We start from the raw sequence: 17911 nt of genomic DNA on the forward strand, positions 1-17911 counted from the left end.
AGTTTATTAGATAGGAAGGATTTTATTACAATTTGAACATTTAAAATTGAAAGTTGTGTTTTTTGTTTTGCAATATTAAAGCAAAACGGATTTCAATACATCACAGTTTGTAGCAGAAGAACACATTTCTAAAGCTTTTATGTAAAATGTTGTTGTCATCTGTCAAAATCAAACATCTTTTTCCCGGATAGACAGAGTTCATAATCCCTTGTAATGTAAATCTCACAGGAGCAGATTTCTGAATGAGTGAGGCAGCATGCAGAGGTATGACATTCAAAGGCTTCAAATAACAAACCAGACACAGATCAGTGGATGTCAGACATTGTCGCGCTCACATTTTATTCGTGTTTACTGGGTGTTTGACAGGTCACTTACTCGTTACACTCAGTGCCTGTTCGGATAATATGTGCACATTTTATTCCTCCAAAAATAATCCTTCAAAAGCAGGAAGTAGAAAAATCTGTCCCTGTGTGAATTAGTTAACAAAGACAATATAAAATGAGCAGGTTGAATATTGTTTGAAACAGTTAAAAAAAAAAAAATACTTATCACAAAGTGCAGCTCTGTAGAGAAAATATGAGGTTTTGCATACAATTTGCACCCATTAGAAATATAAAAGATCTGACTGAAGCGCTAACACACCCGTACAAAAGCAGCATGCTTGCTTTTAAATAGGGTCCAATTAAAAAGTGTCCAAAGTTGTTCTTTCTTATTGCTTTGTTTTAAAAAAAATAAAAATAAAAAACGAGAAACAGCACACAAAATTCAAACCATATGATCACTAAAAGAACAAGAAAAATCAGTGTTATCTAAAAATATGACAAAGATTCCAGAGAAAACCAAATGGAAAAATCCTTTCAAACAATACAGCTAAACTACATAATAATGTGCATAATGTGACTTGATATTATGTGTTTTTTAAAGAATGGTATAAATTCATACCAACTGTCATCTTCTGTGCGCATAACAAAGAGTAAAATATACAGTTACAAAAGCAAACTAATCCCTGGCAGTTAGAATCAAAAGGCACTTAGAAAGTACAGTAGCTCTTTAGCTGACGATCAGTAAGCTACTGTGACTGAAAGTCATTGTAATGATCCATAAAGTCAGCCTGTGTAAACACAGATACTTCATTGGATCCCATAAACTGGATGGAGAAAGCTGGTGTGCAGGTCGCCTCGACCCCAACAGCAGGGTCAGCCCTCTAACGTCTAACTGTCTGTCACCAAGTCTTGTAAGCGTTCAAAAAGACATCAAATTTGGACATGCTACCACTGGAAGACACATGTATGTCCCCCTCCTGAGATTTGCACAAAGTGCTTAAGCTCTAATATGATGCAGAAACTGTAGTGTGCTTATCTATGCCAGTTATTAGTAACTGCTTTGTTTCCTTCTTGCGCTGGCAAAGTGCAAACAGCAGTCAACTAAAGAAGGAGCCGCAAGCAAAAGACTCATCTGTGCGTTTTCTGCTTTTTTGACCATCTGATTTAAAACATTGCACATAATCATTTAAAACTGGCTGTGAATTTGAAAAAAATGTTAAAATCTTTCTGGGTCTTTACAGACAAGTTGTACAGAAAAAATATTTGTCATCTGTCGACAGTTTTACATCCGATTTCATTCTTCTAGTGTTTCCTGCAGGGACCTGCATCCCGTGACGTTACAACAGAGGTCAAACCAAAACTAAGACCACCACAACTACAAAGAAATAAAAAAATAAAAAATAAAAAAAAGTTTCTCTAAATGAACAAATGGACTCATTGAAACTAGATGAACAAAAGGTTCATATTACTTGGTGTATATCAACAAGAACAAAAACATGCTAAAACTTATGTAAATTCTTTTCTGTGTTTCCTTCTGAAACTTTTTTTTTTATCTTGTCGACATTTCCTCAGGCCCCAGTAAACACATGACCACACCTCAAAGCACCAACACGGCTGAGTTAAACAAGACAGAACATTGTGGAAAATATAAAACACTTGGTTTGTGAAACAAATACGGGGTGAAAATGACTTGAGTTGTCATCTTTTCAGTTTTTCTTTAGCTGCAACAGTGACATCATGATGACGCCTCAGATGCAGCCTGTCGTTTAAAGGCCAATTCATGCTTTCCACGACTGCGTGATGAAAATCAAATTCCGCGCAGCTCTGCGTAGCTTTAGAATTGTTACCGCACAAACTGTTGGCAGCGCAAGCACAACAACGGCACATCTTTATTCTAAACAGAGGTTGCGTGTTGGAGGTTTGCTCTTCTTGCCTTTATAATTCATCTTTAAAGGAATTTAAGGACACACAGATGACATTAAACTCCTGGCAAAACCAATCATACTTGAATATGCGTCACTTTCACAACCGCAGGCCTTCACATCCACTATTGTGAAGCGATAATGTGCATCACATGCAGCATTGAAAACAATGTTAATAATTGAAGTAGTTGCTGAAGGACTTTGGAGGTGCTTTGATTTATCACGACTGTGCCGTGTCTGTGTGCTGTGCTGGGGATGAAGGCAACAAACTCCAGCTTGTGTCTGCGTAGCTAGAATGATGCGTACCTAAACTGTAGTATGAATGTTCAGTGTCGACATCATTCAGCACACGCAGACGTGGAAACCGTGAATTGGGTTTAAAGTTTCAGGGGCAGTCGCTTCCATCGTAGATGATGGGCTTCTCCATGGTCAGATGGTAGAAAACCTTCTTGGAGATAAATCTGTTGAAAAAGCGGGGGGTGGGGGGTGTTTCATCAAACGACCACAATCCTTTCAACAGAGATGCTAAGGAACTACAAAGAGCCATCTTAGCTTAAAGGCCTACTGCGCACACACATACACAGTGGGAGGAAATGGCGTTGAAGACAAAGACATTTCTGTAATTTACAAGCTTCTGCCATTAACAGGAAGAAACAGTTGCAGGACAAGGATGTTGGATGTTAAGAGCTTCCTACCGTGAAAAGGAGTTGTCAAAGACGAGCATGTAGAGGCCGGGGTGTCGGACTTTCAGTTGTCCCCGAATTGTCTCTTTGTGGGAATTGCAGCGAGTCAGAGGAATCAGGACCTGAAAGCAGAACAGAAACACTGGTCTCAAAAACAACTTAGTGTACAGGTGGCAGATTGGCCAGAGAGTCTCCCTGATTATGGTTTATTTACAATACAGTATATCATCTATAATTCTATACAATGCCATCTTTAATACTCTTTTTTTTTATGCTATTTTACATAACCATTTATGCTGAACAGCTAGATTAGTCAGTGGCATTCCAATAATGACTAATATCTCGTAAACTTGAAGTGTCTTCAAAAATAAACAACAGAAAATATAAGCAAGAGAGGGAGGGGCTGTTAAGTGCTGGATTTATACACCGACCTGCAGAGCCAACTTCTGCAGTACTTTTACTCGGTTAGAAATGTTTGAATTATCCAGAAAAAAATTTGCCGTGCTAGGGGCGCCCATGAAAGCAGACACGTCAGGCCCATTGTGTCTGGTGAAAACTTCAACCTATGAATCTTTGGCTATTTTAGTTTTGCAACAAATGAAAAGCATTTCATTCAGGCTTCTGATTTGCTTTCACTGAAAACATTGCCTTCTTGGATGTAGTCAGTAGCTGAATGATGTCAACACATGCCCACACTGTTTAGGCTTCTATTCTGCACACTTCAAGGGGCCACATAAAAATAAAAAAAATAAAAATAAATTTAAAAAAAAGCTGACAGTGTTTTTCTGGAGACATTGTTCTTCGTGCATCGACATAAAACTGTACTTAACAAGCGTCTCTACCTTTGACTGTTCCACCTGAGTGTCGCTTGATTCCTGGTAAACCACACTAAAGGAGATACTCTTGGGCTCAGAGGAAAACATCCAGCTGATGCTCGGCCCACAGTCGCCCACGGCAACAGTTATTACGCTGTAACAGCTGGACTTGATGAAGAGCTCCCTGGAACCGTCACCAAACTGAGAAATATCATCAATGCTGAGCGGGACAGCCATCCTGTAAGAACAAGATGCATTAGTTCACTTAGAGACTCGTTAATCAAACATGGATGAAAGAGAGTCTATCAAAGTAATGACCCACGTGACTTCTCCTGATTTGAGAAGGTTGATCTCTGAATCCTGAACAGTGGGAACTTGCTCCTCATCAGGGGTCACATCTCCTGTGCCTCTGCAGAATCCAACACAAGACACAGAACAAAATCCTTAAGGTATGAAAACATAGAAAGCAAAATGATTTCCTTCACCATTAATCACTGCAGTATCCTGATGTAGCCAACGTAGCTCTGTCTTTAAAAATGTCTTGGCATCATGACTACTATACTATACTATACCGTATTTAATATATATATATATACTATTGCTGTGTATGGCGTACTTGTGTACTAACTGCGTTCACACCGTCAAGTACAGAAACATGCAGTGCCATCTTGGATTTGTAGAGGACGTAAAATAAAATTTGAATTAAGGCGTCAGAAGAAGCTGCAGCTGTCCCTGAACGCCACACAAAAGTGTTTCTTTTGCACTTCTGCTGCTAGACAGAAGCCACCAGTGTGTTTATTGAGCGTGTAAAACAGGCCGCAAGAAGTCCTAACAACACAAGAGCCCTATTTGTTAGTGTACTAAGAGAAGTATTATCATCTCATCACCCTGAGATCTGTAACTCTGCATGTTATTGGACCACGGGGTGTTTTTGCATGTTTTAGCCCATTAACTTCATTTCTCAGACATTATGCTGAACAATAACACTGATAATTACCTCGATTCTCACATCTTTGTTTCCCGAATGGTAGGGTAATGGCAAGGAAACTAGGTTTTCACAAATCAAGTACTTCTGCTGTAAATGTTTCCATACAGGATGAAAACATGAACGTTTGCTCCACATCACTAAATGTCTCTGGCAGTGTTGTTTCCCTTTTGTTGCAGTTCCGTTTTTTGCTTGTTAGTAAAAACAAGAGAACAACACTAATTCCAATTCATCACGTGGGATGAGGCAGAGGAACATGTGAGCAGAGTCGCCACACGGTTTGATATACCGGAGATTCTGTAAAGAATCGAGTTGGACCTACATTAGCAGGACAACCGCAGCAGTTATGGGCAATAGAAAGAACATGTAGATAACCTCCATTGATCTGCTGTTATTTACGTCACTGAATGACGTAGGTCACATGACATGATGTACCCTGCTAAACTGATTGGTAACACTGAATAAAAGCTGCTGGTGCTGAATGCCGTGACACCTCTGATACCATTCAGGAAACAAACCTCCTCAGAGAAATGTCACTCACATATCCAGTGCTCCTGGATGCCGTCGGTCTTGTTCTCCATCGAAGGAGCCTCCCGTGGTCTGAGAGGTGGTGTCACTGTCGTAGACGCCATTCACCTCCTCTTCTGTGATGATGTCGAAAGCACCATCCTCAGTTCTGTTACTGGGGTCTGAAACTGCGAGGAAATGGATGAATTCAGCAGAAATACTATTCAGAATAATGTAGACATTACACAGCATGTAGATTGAAGGGGAAAAAAAAATCTGTTCAGAAATGTATTTGTGAGACTAATCCTCAAAACAAATAGACCTAACATTATCAAGCTTTCCCTTCTATAGAATAAGAGTACAACAGCTTCTTTCTCTGAAGGGAAATGTCACCCTGTTTTTATTGTTGTGTACTGAATTGGAATTCTACAGCAAAGGTTTCTGTCCTTGTTCCTCAATAACACGAAGTCGGTCTTTTCAGTTCTGCTCGAACACTCTCAGTTGACGTAAAGCAATAGAAGCCGCGTTTTTCTTCCCAACACGCGTCTCACCTGTTACCCTGGGTGTGGGTTTATACGGAGCGGGTTCAGGAGGAGGTTGAGGTCCAGCTCCGGGTGGAGGAGGCTGCACATCTGAAGGACTCAGCTCTGCCTCTGTGAACCTCTCCAGCACGGCACTATGTTGGGTGTAGCAGTCCCTACAGCAGCGCTCCTTCTTCCCACTGTGCTTGGTCATGACAAAGTTGTTGCTGCAGTAGTAGCAGAAGATGCGACCGCAAAGCCTAAAAAAAAAAAGATAAATAAATAGAAAATGATTCCACTGAACCAAACAGAGATGCCGTCTACAGCTTGAACATCAATAAAGGTCAGTGCAGATTTGAGTGAATACAGTAGGCCCTGGCTAAAACTGAAAGCCCCATATATCCAACCCACATCCTCCCAAGTCTCTGTAGGTGCCCCATTGGCTGATGTGTGTTTGTGGATGTATACGATGAGTTGTCTTTCATCGTTTTACCTTTTTGATCTTTTTCTCCAGATTCATATCCACCCTATCTAAGGGTTTTTGCAGTGTTTTAATGTTGACACGGATGGAGGCCACAAGCCGAAACGCTTTGGTCTAGCATTGAAGTCTATCCCTCCTATATACTGCAAGTGATGCTGGAGTTTTGACCTCTGTAGAAAACCGGGAGCCCACCTGCAGTGATGTCTGCGTAGCCACCAGGTGAACTGACCCTGGCAGCCGAGACAGTGAGTGGCCTCCTTATCCACCAACCACCAGCGCTCCTCTGCTCGCACTTTCTGCTCAAACTCCAGCGCATCCGACTTCTGCCACAGAGCATCTTTATCCCTGATATAACACACACACACACACACACACACACACACACACACACACACACACACACACACACACACACACACACACACACACACACACACACACACACACACACACACAAGATACATACATTGTCGTTTAAGTGCCATTCAGTCTTAATACGTTTGGAAAATGTTTTTTCTTCATGTGGATGGATTCCATGTAGCAATTAAAAAATATGGTCAGTTGGATGTTTAAACATGTGAAGAAAAATAAATATAGCGTTCATGTACTGGAGCACTGGAAGTATCTTACTTTCCCCAAAATGAAGGCATGCATAATCCAAGAGTACAAAAGGCAGAAATTATGTGGGCACATCCCATGGGAGTTGACTGAATCACTGTTTTTGCATTTCATTACATACACGGTGTGAAAGCTTGCGAGGCGACAGCGGTTTGAAGAACAAAGCGGAGTTCTCTTCAACAGCGTCTCTCTACCTCACTTCACCTCTCATGTCGGGCTTCTGTGAAACACTTTCTGTGCTCTCGTTTCCATCAAAGTCTTCCTTTCTCATCTGATCTCAGAAAATTATCTCAGATTTCAAAGAAAACTTTTCCCATCATCCTTCTGACAGTCCAAAATTTCCCCAGAAACACAAAATCAAACATCATAGGACTACTCTAACTAAAAGAACCCATTCGAACTACTAATTTTAAAAACTTTTTTTTTTTTCCCGATTTTGTCAAAGAGTACCATCCAAAAAAATTAAAATGGTCAGAATCCAAAGAGAAAATGAAACTTGATGCGTTTCTTCATTAAAAAAAAAAAATCTCTCGCCTGTTGTGACTGAAAGCCTAGCACACAGCTGTCGTAGAGAGGTCGTACCTTATGAGCTCGATGAGCCGCTCTTCAAGGTATGTCTTGGTTCTGTTGAGATCATCGATCTCTGCCATCAACTTCAGATTCTGGCTTTGTTTGTCAGCATCTGTGGTGTTCAGTTTCTGCTGCAATTCTTCGCAGACGTTTTGCACAGCCAAGTGCGCTTCTTCAGCCCTAAAGAGAGCAGAAAATTAGTTGGTGTCCGTTTCTTTAATCATAAGATAAATGTACAATTAATACTGGGAATGACCGCACTTGGATGCTGCATCTCTGAGTTGCTGAATCTTGTTTTCTTTCTCTTGAAGGGTGGCTTCTGTGTTTGTGATGTGAACGTCTTTCTCGCCAGTAAGCTGCAAATATTGCTTATTCACAACCTTCAATAAACATTAAAAAAAAAAAACATAAATAAAACATCCATCAGCACAAACAACTTTGACATCTTTTTTTTTAAATCACTTAAGTTCTTTACTTTATCATTTCATTCGATTTGGTGCATTTCTATATTAAAACTGGCTGATTTTCTCTTCCTCTAACATGTCAAAAATAATATTTGATAGACATCAAACATACATATACATACATATAGAGAGATATAAGAATAACATCAGTGACTGCTTGTGGAATGACACTGACATACCCACAGAAACCTCCCTCAGAATCCAATTCTATATTGTTAACCCACGAAGATGTCAGAGATTTGACATCTATCCCAACTGTCTGCAATCAAACTGCTCTCGTTTGTGAAAACAGTACGACACCAAAAATAAGGATGTTGGTATGTGGTGTGTAGCTTCTTTTTTTTTTCCCCCTCACTTCTGCAAAAGATGAAGGGGTCCGTGTCTGCTCCAGCATGTATGGAAGGTACTCACAGGTATCTACAGTCTTCGTCTAATCTAACATGGATTTCTTTGAGTTAAAAGTGAGCAAATCGCAGTTTTTTTCTGAAGGTGGTGTATTTATATCCACCAGGGTGTAAAGTCGTGTGCTCCCTAGACATTATACAGATTCTGCATTCCATTCTTAAAAGACACAAACCTCTAATTCAGACACTTTGGCCTGCAGGCTGGAAACGTTGGTCAGCTCGTCCTTCAGCTGGGCTTTCACCTTGTCCAGCTGTTCACTCAAACTCTGAAAGAGTAAGACAAGAGATTTACAGCCACGCAAGCAGCCTTGAACTAAATGCTAACAAGCTGACAGCTTACAATAACAAGAGCTGACATAACCTGTGCTAATCACATATCACAATCAATTTTAATAACTGACGCTAGAAACGAAACGATGGTCCAGATGAGCAATCATTTGTGAACATGGACCATCGTTTCGTTTCTAGCGTCAGTTATTAAAATTGATTGTCTTTAGTGTAATACAAGTCATGATTAACAGCTTCTGTCGGACTCACCTTGATCTGCACCTGATTAGTCATGCTCTCTGAGCTCATTTGGAACTTGACGGCCTCCATCTCCTCACGGCTGCAGTCCTTCATGCTCTGCACTTGGTTCTTGCTCTTTTCCAGGTGATCCTGAAGCTCCACGATGGCCCCAGGAAGTGTCTCCTTCTGTGTAAGCTCCTCTCTTAAACTGTTATTCTCCAGCTGCAGTCCTTCCATGCACTCTACCAGTCGCTCCGCCTCTTTCTCCAGCTCCTCAATCTTAGCGCCATTCTCTGCCCAATGCTCTCTGGCCTCCTCCTTCTCTGCGCCGAGCCTACAGATGGTCATCCCCAGCTCTGCCATCTCAGTGTTTGCCCTGTGCAGACCCTCCCGTGTCTCGTTGTTCTCTAAAGCCAGCTTGTTGTTTTCTGCCTTGAGGATGGACAGCTGTTCTCGGAGGGCCGCTGCAGAGATCGCCACCTCGGCATGGGCAGCTACTTCTTGATCGCGTTGTACAAGGAGCACCTCTTCCTTCTTTTTGCACTCCACGAGTTCTGCAACATGCGTCTGGTTCAGAGCCTCTGTCTGGGATTTCAGCTGTTCGGTCAGATTCCTGAGCTCATTTCTTTGGGCCTCCGTCACCTCCAGCTGTGCTTGGGATTTAATCTTTTCCTCCTCGGATCTCTGCACCTGCACCCTGAGGTCCAGTACCTCTGCCTGGAACCTGGACACTTCTTTCATGCTCATCTCCAACTGGCTTTCAACCGCGGTTAGTTTGCCAGTCACTTCCTGGCTCTCTTTGGTTTGGACCGCACTCCTCTCCAGCTGAGATATCTCCATTGCTTGTTTCTCAGAGGTCACCCTTTCAATCACTTCTGTCTGTCGAGCACAGGCTGCTTCTGCATCTGCTTTGGCAATCTCAAGCTCCTTCTCCATGGCCTCCAAAGCCTCCAACCTGGACTGCAAATTCACGAGGTCCTTTTCTTTGCTCTCGAGCGCGGCCTCTTTGGCTTGGACTTGTTCTTGAAGACTGGCTTCGTTCTTGCGTGAAGCCCCTAAGTTCTTCTCCAGCTCTCCGATCTGCCCGTGAACGTTCTTCAAGTCAGCCTGCATGCGGGTGAGAGAAGTTTTCACAGTGTCCTGCTCCTCTCTCAGAGTCTGGTTCTCCTGCTCCAACCGCTTAGACGTGGTCTCTGACAGCTTTGCAGCCATGGTGGCTCGCTGCAGACTCTCATCCAGCTTGCGGTTCTCTTCACGCAACCGCTTCTCTTTATCATCCACTGTCATCTTGGTATCATCCAGGTGGCCTCTGAGATGTTTCTCAGAAGCCCGTACAGCTGCTAATTCGGCCTCGAGCACCTTTCTGTTGTCTGCCATCTCCTTCATCAGCTCCTCATTCCTCTTCACTGTGGTCAGCAGCTTCTCATTTAGCTCCATTAGATTGGCGCACTGTGTCTTGTAGTCTTCTATCTTCGCGGCCTGTTCTTTGATGTTCCCCTCCAGCTCAGTAAGGCTAGTGGTCACTTTGTCCTTCTCTGTGGTCAGGATTTGGTTTTTGGCTTCTAGCTGTTGTAGTGTCTCACCACTAGTGGAGAGCTCTGCCTCTTTTCTCTTAACCTGCTCTGTAAGGGCAGTGACTTCTGCTTTTAAAGACTCTTTCAAACCACAAACTTTCTTCTGCATCTCATCTTTATCTTCTTGTGCCCTCCTCTTCACCTCTTCCACCTCTTTGTCTTTCTCCTCTAAAGATCTTTGGAGATCCTGCAGCTGCCTCAGTAGGTTGCTCGCCTCCTTCTCTCTCAGTGTCAACGACCCCTGCAGTTTGTTGAGGGCGCTACACTGTTCCTCCACTTTAGCTTCTAACTTGGCTTTCTCCTCAGACAAGGATGCAACTAATGCTCCAAGTTTTGTCTCACCGTCCTTTACGACTGCCTCCTTGATTCTTAGCTGCTCATCCAGCCGCTCTGACTGCCTCCTCTTGTCCTCCGCCTCAGATACAGCTTCCATCTTCCCTTTTTCTGCCTCTTTCAGCCTGTCGAGCAACTCGTGTATCTTCTGTGCTGAATCAAAGTGACTGGCCGCCTGCTGGCCCTTCTCATTCAGAACCCCATCCAACTTGGCCATGAGCTCAAGGTTCTTCCCTTCAGCAGCTGCCAGTTTTTCTTGAAGCAGGAGTTGCTGAGCCTCCCTGGCTTTTTCCCCATTTCTGAGTGCTTCCAACTCTCTGGACAGAGCAGCATCTCTCCCCTGCAGAGCCTTGAGCTCTTCCTGCAAGCCCTGTTGCTCCTCCTGGGCAGCAAGCGACACATCCAGCTGCCTCTGAAGCTGCACAACTACACCCCTGAGCTCAGCAGACTGCTCACCAAGCTGCTGCACCTTATCGAGCATCTCTCGCTGCTTCAGCTCTGACTGGTCCAGCTCCAGGCGAAGGTCTTCAACTGTGCTCGCATCTTCCACGCAGGCAGGCAGAGACTCATTCAGGTCATTCATCAGACCCTGACCATAGTCAGGGCTGGAAGGGAACTCGGGTGCTTGCTACATGGTTGCAAGGGAAACAAGAGAAGAAGCGTAAAAATGATACGTTTAGTTTTTGAGTTATTATAAATAAATAAATCTGAGTCATACGTAAGTTACCTGCGAGTAGGTGCTGGCCAGGCTGTTAATACTGGAACTGCGACTGGGTGGTTTCCACATGTGGCCAGGTGAGTTAGCACTTCCCAGTGTCCTCCTGTTGATCAGAAAATAAATCCGATACAGCAATTGATGGCAAATGTCACACTGCTTGTTTTAACACCGAGCAGGTCGGAGGAAAGGCTGTGTCTGAATATATGTATGTTTTTACGTGCTCTACATGTTGTTTTCATGATTTGTCTCGGTCATTACCTTGCAAACGTTGGCCAGGAGGCATCAAGGTCATGACCTCTGGAAGCCACATCAAACTGGACATCGTTGAGCTCGTACAGGTGACTGATGATATCAACACTGAGGTGGTTCTTCAAGAAGGGACTTCTTGCATAGTACCAGTCACTGTGGGGAGAGAGAGAGAGAGAGAGAGAGAGAGAGAGAGAGAGAGAGAGAGAGAGAGAGAGAGATGAGGCAGAGGGCAGTAGGGCACATCAGAACCTCTACAGACAATAAGGGGATGTTTTTTTCTGAAACTTTGAAACTAATTAAAAAAAAAACAGACAACTAAACAAGAAAATACAGGAATTCCTCAAAATGAAACCACAGTGAATACTGCAGAAAGTAGTTACCTTTCTATAACACCAAAAAGCGGTTGCATTTCCCTTTAAAATAAGATTATTCCTTGTAGTTCAGTACGCACATACATTTCTGGAAAATCACTGAAAACTGAAGACTTAATAATTTCACTTCTCTTCATGTTCTACTTCTTAACGACACTACAACTACTGAAGCAGTAGTTCCATTAAACAGAAAAGGAAAATTAGGAATTCAAACCCTAAATCAAACAGAACATCAACATTTGATTTTGAAAGCGCAAATAAGCAAACAAGACTCAATGAGTGTCACCAAAATAAACCTCTTTCTGCTTCTATGGCCCCGTTACTATTCAGTTTTAAAAATATGGTAACTTCAAATCAAATCTGCTTAATTTTTCAATTATATATATTTATTCGCACTGCAACATGTTTTTTTCATATCCACATAACAATTATAGGACGTTGACAGTTTTACCTGGTGACTCTCTGGTTCATCAGGCACTGCTGCAGCGTGTCAGCCAGTCGCTGATGTACGAGGGAATAGCGAATAAATGCTCTTCCCTTCCCCAGAGACGTCTTCAGCTATCAAAGCAAAAGCAGACATTGTTTTATGCAGAGCTTTTAACCAGCGTGTATTCACACTCCAGGGATATCCCACGAGTAAAAGACAAGGAGTAAAAAAAGAATAATTCATATTTCATTTACTTGTTCAACTTTTTCAAAAAGTAAATGACAATTTGATCTCAAACACAACTGTTTCTGAAGTAATGCTATGAAATATCCGATTAAAATCTGTTTTAATGGAATTTTTTTCTTCAAACAAAAATAGCCGCAAACAATAAAATTTACAGCATATTTAGTATTACAGCCACAGAGATGCGACACATTAGTACCAAGACTTGATCATGTGTCTTAGGTCTCATGTACTCAAAGCACTGATTTCTAAGTAGCAATATTAAAAGTTATGATGGCACAATGTAACCTGCTACTTGCTAATCATCTAAGGCCTCTATATGCACAGTAATTAGAACTCTATGAGTGGATTCATTATAAACAACAAAATCGCACCTCAGTGATGGATTTGACAAAGCGGATACCATCATTGGCTCCTTTGATCTTAGCCAGACAGTCAATGAAGTAATCCCAATAGTCCCTCTTTGTTCCCAGAAATGTGGTCTTCTCCTTCTGGTCAAACTGTAAATAAACACACAGTTGGAGTAAAAAAAAACTGCTGAATGTCTTACTTTAAAAAAATAAAATAAAACAAAACAAAAAATATTTGAGATGTTAGGGACAAATCATATCAGTGAATCATCTATCATGCAAATTTACATCTGAAGAAGTACTGTAGGATCATTTCTGAAGATGCAATTTTCTTCTTATTTGGGAATCAAGTAGTTTAATCACATTTTCAAAAGGTCACTGAGATTCATTGGGTCTGGTGTGACAAGTTAACAAAATCCCACCTGTAGCAGATACTCCAGTTTGTAGGACAATTTGTGCAGATTGGTGCTGTCATCTGTGATTGGCTCCCCGCTCTCCTTGTACTCCTTCGCAAGCTCTGCAACAGCCTCTAAAATTCACAGAAACACAATTCAGAAATGAAGATAAGAGACAGTGACACAGTTTTCTTACACACTTATGACCCATATTAACCTTTAAAAACACACAAATATATAAGGTGGACACATGTAAAAGACACTCCTCATACAATTAATGCAAAATGTATTTAAAATAAAAGAGAAAGGAGAAGCTAGTCCTCATTCAGGTCAAGTTTTAGGGTAGGAAAGAAGCACGAAAGAAAAAAAAGGGCTTGTTTAGTACATTTTGGTAAAACACACAAGTAGATCTGGTGCATAAAACTCGTTCCCATTTTTTTCCCATTGCCGCACTCTTCAAATATAGCCAGGCAGGACGTTAAAAACTTGCCTCGTATCCATCGTAAAAACTGGAAGGACACCCGTGATGGGTGCACCCTCAGCACATACTCTCTGTCTCGCTGCATGCTGACAGAGGCTTCCACCACACCCTTCCTAAACAAGCATGAGGCCAGATGCCCGTTATCCCAAACGATTTGATGGCGAGGAGAAGTCCCAGATTTCCAGGTGTAAAGATTGTACCGAGACTTCACACCGATACAGAGGTCATCAAATCCCACCTAACTCCTCTTTCTCTTCTGTTCAGTCAGACCGTGTCAGTCAACAGCTTCCTGCCGCCGCATTCACACAGACACACACTCGCACACATAAAGCTGACGACGTACCATGCAGATCTCGGATAATCCTCTGGAGTTGGCTCTCCCCGACCGTAGCCCCGGCAGCCATGGCCCCACCGCTCGCTCCCTGGCAACCGCAGGTCAAAGGGTCATGTCCAGTATGCTGAATCAGAGAATCAGAATCACAGTGGAACAAAAGATCGTCACAAACGCTTCCAACATACTCTCTCGCGGCCGCAGAAGCACACATCTGATTAAGACAAATGAGCTCGAGAGTCAGTCTGACAGAAATACAACGGTGGCTCACGTATGCAGTTTTATTTGATCAGATAAAAAAAAAAAAAAACGACATGTTTGACAGACCATTAGTGGAATCACGCTGTCCTACATGGCAAATGATAACAACACCTTAAACATATCACAAAAACAGACAGGGGAGGGTTAGAAAATGATCTAATGGGAATGCGAGATGTGATTATGCGTGGAAAGTGCTCCTTCAAGTCCATAAAACACCAGAAGCACTAGTTACGGCTGCCCGTGGATGACCATTAAGTTGAGTCAGCACCTCTCTGACGCAGGACAACATTCACAGAGCATTACTAGTTCTCGGATATAATGTTACTTATGACAATGCATATAATAATATGTTCAATGACATTGGACTGAAACGTAAAGAATGAGGTTATATTGTAGGAGGCAACACGTCGACGGTCTGGTTTGGGTTAGTTCAGCTGACTGCTCACTAACTAGGTTAACGCGAGTCGGCTTTTAATAGTTTGAGAACAGCAGTAAACAGTATTACAACTCTACTCTACCGCCTCTGACAGCATTTATATTCCTTTTCTAAAAGCAGACGACAACAACAGACAAGAAAACGCAGCTGGCAGCTCAAGATCTTAAAAACGTACCCCGTGTTTTTGAAGGAGCTGCCTTAAGAGACGTTAGCTTTGTCATGTTAAACGTTTGACAGACATTTTGAAAATAACCGTGACATTAGCAGGACACGATTACTTAAAACTTCACATGTTTCTAGATAGTCTCCGGTGACAGAATAATAAGAGAAAAACGACTTTGACATACTTTTAGAGATATGACTCAAGCCCATAACCAAGTCTAGGCGTTTGTGTGTGCACACAAACTTGTTGAAAGTGCTCTGATTGACAGGAGAATATCCAATGATAAGGCGACATGCAGCCTTCTGACCAATGAACATAAGGTTAGTAGGCGGGATTCAGAACTGGGTAGTTTAGTTTCCGTTTAGTCGAGTAAACAGTGGGGTCATGTGATCAAGGACATTATTAAACAAGTGTCCTACTTTCCTTTGTGGATTTTGCAATAGGACACCATTTGTGAAATTTCTTTGTGAAATTATTATTAGAGTGTTATTGTATTCTCCTTAACTATCAAGTCAGTCGTGTGTCCTGTTTGATTTTATAATGAGAAAGTTGGCAGATTTAGTTCAATAGATATGTGGGCCATTAACCGCAGGTTCAGCAGAACTGAGATGTTCTGGTCACAGAAGTAGGAACGGGAACAGAAAAGGTCATCTGTCATGACATTATTAAAGCTATACCTTTCTGAATTCTCTTTTTAGTGCACAGAAGGAATCACAGCCAGCGTGTCAGTCTCATCGGGCAAGAGGTAAGTAATTCGGTGCTTTACAAGGAGATCCAGCGTAACATGTTGTGAAATTCACACAATAATGCTGCACTTCTTTTTACAGTTTAACAGCAATGGATGACTATTTAAACGAGAGCCAATATGATACTGACTATGAGGATCAAGTCTGTGAAAAGAAAGAACTGGTCCAATTTGGATCCATTGTCATTCCAGTTATCCTCTCTGTTGTGATCGTGCTGAGCCTGACAGGAAACATCCTTGTCCTAATAATCCTGGCTGGGTATGAAAACCTCAAATCTCTCACCAACATTTTCATCCTCAACCTGGCCATCTCTGACCTCGTCTTCACCACCGGTCTGCCCTTTTGGGTCATTTACCACATCTGGGGATGGGTGTTTTCAGACACCCTCTGTAAAGTTGTGTCATATGTGTTTTACACTGGGTTTTACAGCAGCATCCTCTTCCTGACCGCCATGACCATCTACAGGTATCTGGCCGTGGTGCACCCTCTCTCTGATGTGAGCAAACAGAGATTCATCACCGGCGTTTTTGTGTCTGTCCTAATATGGATAATCAGCATTGCAGCAGCGATGCCCTCCCTGTTGTACACTTCCCTCGTGGAGATCCACCAAAAGGGGAAACACACCATGGGCTGTGAATACAGTCCTCGCAAATGGAAAACAATAGCTGTCTCCCAGCAGAATGTTTTCTTCTTGATTACTTTTGTGGTGATGGCTTTTTGCTACATTCAAATACTCGGGAGGATCACAAGAGCCAGATCACATACAAAGAACAGAGCAGTCAAGTTAGTGTTCTCTATCGTGGCTGTGTTCTTCATCGGCTGGGTGCCATACAATGTGACCATCTTTTTGAAGCTTTTGGGTGACAATTTGGTTGAACCGTTTAATGACTGCAAAGCAAGTATCCATCTTGACTACGCAGACTATGTGTGCCGACTCATCGCTTTCTCTCACTGCTGCTTGAACCCTGTTTTCTATGCATTAGTCGGTGTGAAGTTTAGGAGACATTTAAAGTCAATGCTGCATCGAATGTTCACACGGCAAAGTCCAGTCCAGGAGCAGCAGGTTAGAATGAAAAACTTCATCTCACAAGGATCAATGTACTAGCTGCTATAATTTATCATTTTCTCGCATGTGCTGCTGCCACTGATTTAAAAAATAAGTCAAGCATGCATTTATAAATCAATTTAATCTCTACAAAGAGCACAAACTGGCTAATAGGTTATGATTTCAAGCATGCTGTAATTTTCTTAAGTCTGACTTTTGCTGTATATTATTGCATGTGTGTGTCTGTTTTTAGTATTAGTCATAATATGACTGAAATTGTTACATAAATTGATTTGATGCTGGAGGGTCATGTAAAAATATATCTAGTCAGAGTGGAAGGAGAGCCACTTCAACAAATGTCTTGACTGCCAAATGAGATGTTTAATTACAATAGTAGAGTAAGTTTTCTCTTACTGCTGTAATCATTATTTTTTTTCTTCCTGTAATCTTTGTACAGTTTGTCATTGTATAGAACAGATCTTGCAGTATAATCATACAGTGGGTTTGTTAACAAGCCTTTTTTTTGTAATGCTGGCAGCTTGTATATTGACATAGTTTAATATGTTTCAAGATGTTTATAATACTCAATAATACTCTTCTCTGAATAATAATTTGTGTCTGGAGAATTTAATTTATCTTGAAAAAAACAACTTTAAATCACAAATCATGATTGTATATGCGGGCCACTTAAAACCAGGTTTTTAATGAGAACAGAGAAACAACTTCCTTCAGCATGTTAATATGAAAACAGCCTTCTGATTTTAAAGTACACATACGTCAGTCACAGTGAAGGTTAAACATTCAACATTAGGAAAAAAATCATGTTTGAGCTTGCTGGCCTGTAAATTCCTAGTTGTCACAATGCCTTGCAGTCAAACATTTACCACAAATCTGGACACACCTTTTCCACAGAAGCTGGACTGCCCTCTGTAATCAGAGGAATCATCAGTTGAAGTGGTTGAATAATTCAACACATAACACTGATACT

General features: G+C 41.8%; 2 protein-coding genes across 4 annotated transcripts; one reads left to right on the forward strand and one right to left on the reverse strand.

The window, feature by feature from the left end:
- Nucleotides 1-308: 308 nt before the first annotated feature.
- Nucleotides 309-15368, reverse strand: fyco1a (FYVE and coiled-coil domain autophagy adaptor 1a). 3 transcript variants are annotated; one of them, XM_069695049.1, is made up of 18 exons: nucleotides 15317-15368; nucleotides 14285-14399; nucleotides 13488-13594; nucleotides 13090-13215; nucleotides 12497-12603; nucleotides 11684-11827; nucleotides 11435-11528; nucleotides 8831-11335; nucleotides 8467-8559; nucleotides 7687-7805; nucleotides 7438-7605; nucleotides 6430-6582; nucleotides 5787-6016; nucleotides 5270-5423; nucleotides 4066-4152; nucleotides 3771-3981; nucleotides 2941-3050; nucleotides 309-2706 (listed from the first exon to the last, which is right to left on the reverse strand). In XM_069695049.1, the coding sequence occupies exons 2-18, from the start codon at nucleotides 14343-14345 to the stop codon at nucleotides 2631-2633; spliced, it is 4545 nt and encodes a 1514-aa protein (XP_069551150.1). In that variant the 5' UTR covers nucleotides 14346-14399; nucleotides 15317-15368; the 3' UTR covers nucleotides 309-2630. The 3 variants fall into 3 exon arrangements, with proteins under 3 accessions (XP_069551150.1, XP_069551151.1, XP_069551152.1); XM_069695050.1 differs by lacking the exon at nucleotides 15317-15368 and adding an exon at nucleotides 15145-15158; XM_069695051.1 differs by lacking the exon at nucleotides 8467-8559.
- A 478-nt stretch (nucleotides 15369-15846) lies between these two features.
- Nucleotides 15847-17534, forward strand: xcr1a.1 (chemokine (C motif) receptor 1a, duplicate 1). The gene is made up of 2 exons (XM_069694631.1): nucleotides 15847-15877; nucleotides 15960-17534. The coding sequence occupies exon 2, from the start codon at nucleotides 15970-15972 to the stop codon at nucleotides 16981-16983; it is 1014 nt and encodes a 337-aa protein (XP_069550732.1). The 5' UTR covers nucleotides 15847-15877; nucleotides 15960-15969; the 3' UTR covers nucleotides 16984-17534.
- The last annotated feature ends 377 nt before the right edge of the window (nucleotides 17535-17911 follow it).

The sequence above is a fragment of the Brachyistius frenatus genome, unplaced genomic scaffold (assembly GCF_029030835.1).
Source record: "Brachyistius frenatus isolate BFR_SWC_R1_liver_20210118 unplaced genomic scaffold, ASM2903083v1 Contig_18, whole genome shotgun sequence".
NCBI lineage: Eukaryota > Metazoa > Chordata > Actinopteri > Embiotocidae > Brachyistius > Brachyistius frenatus.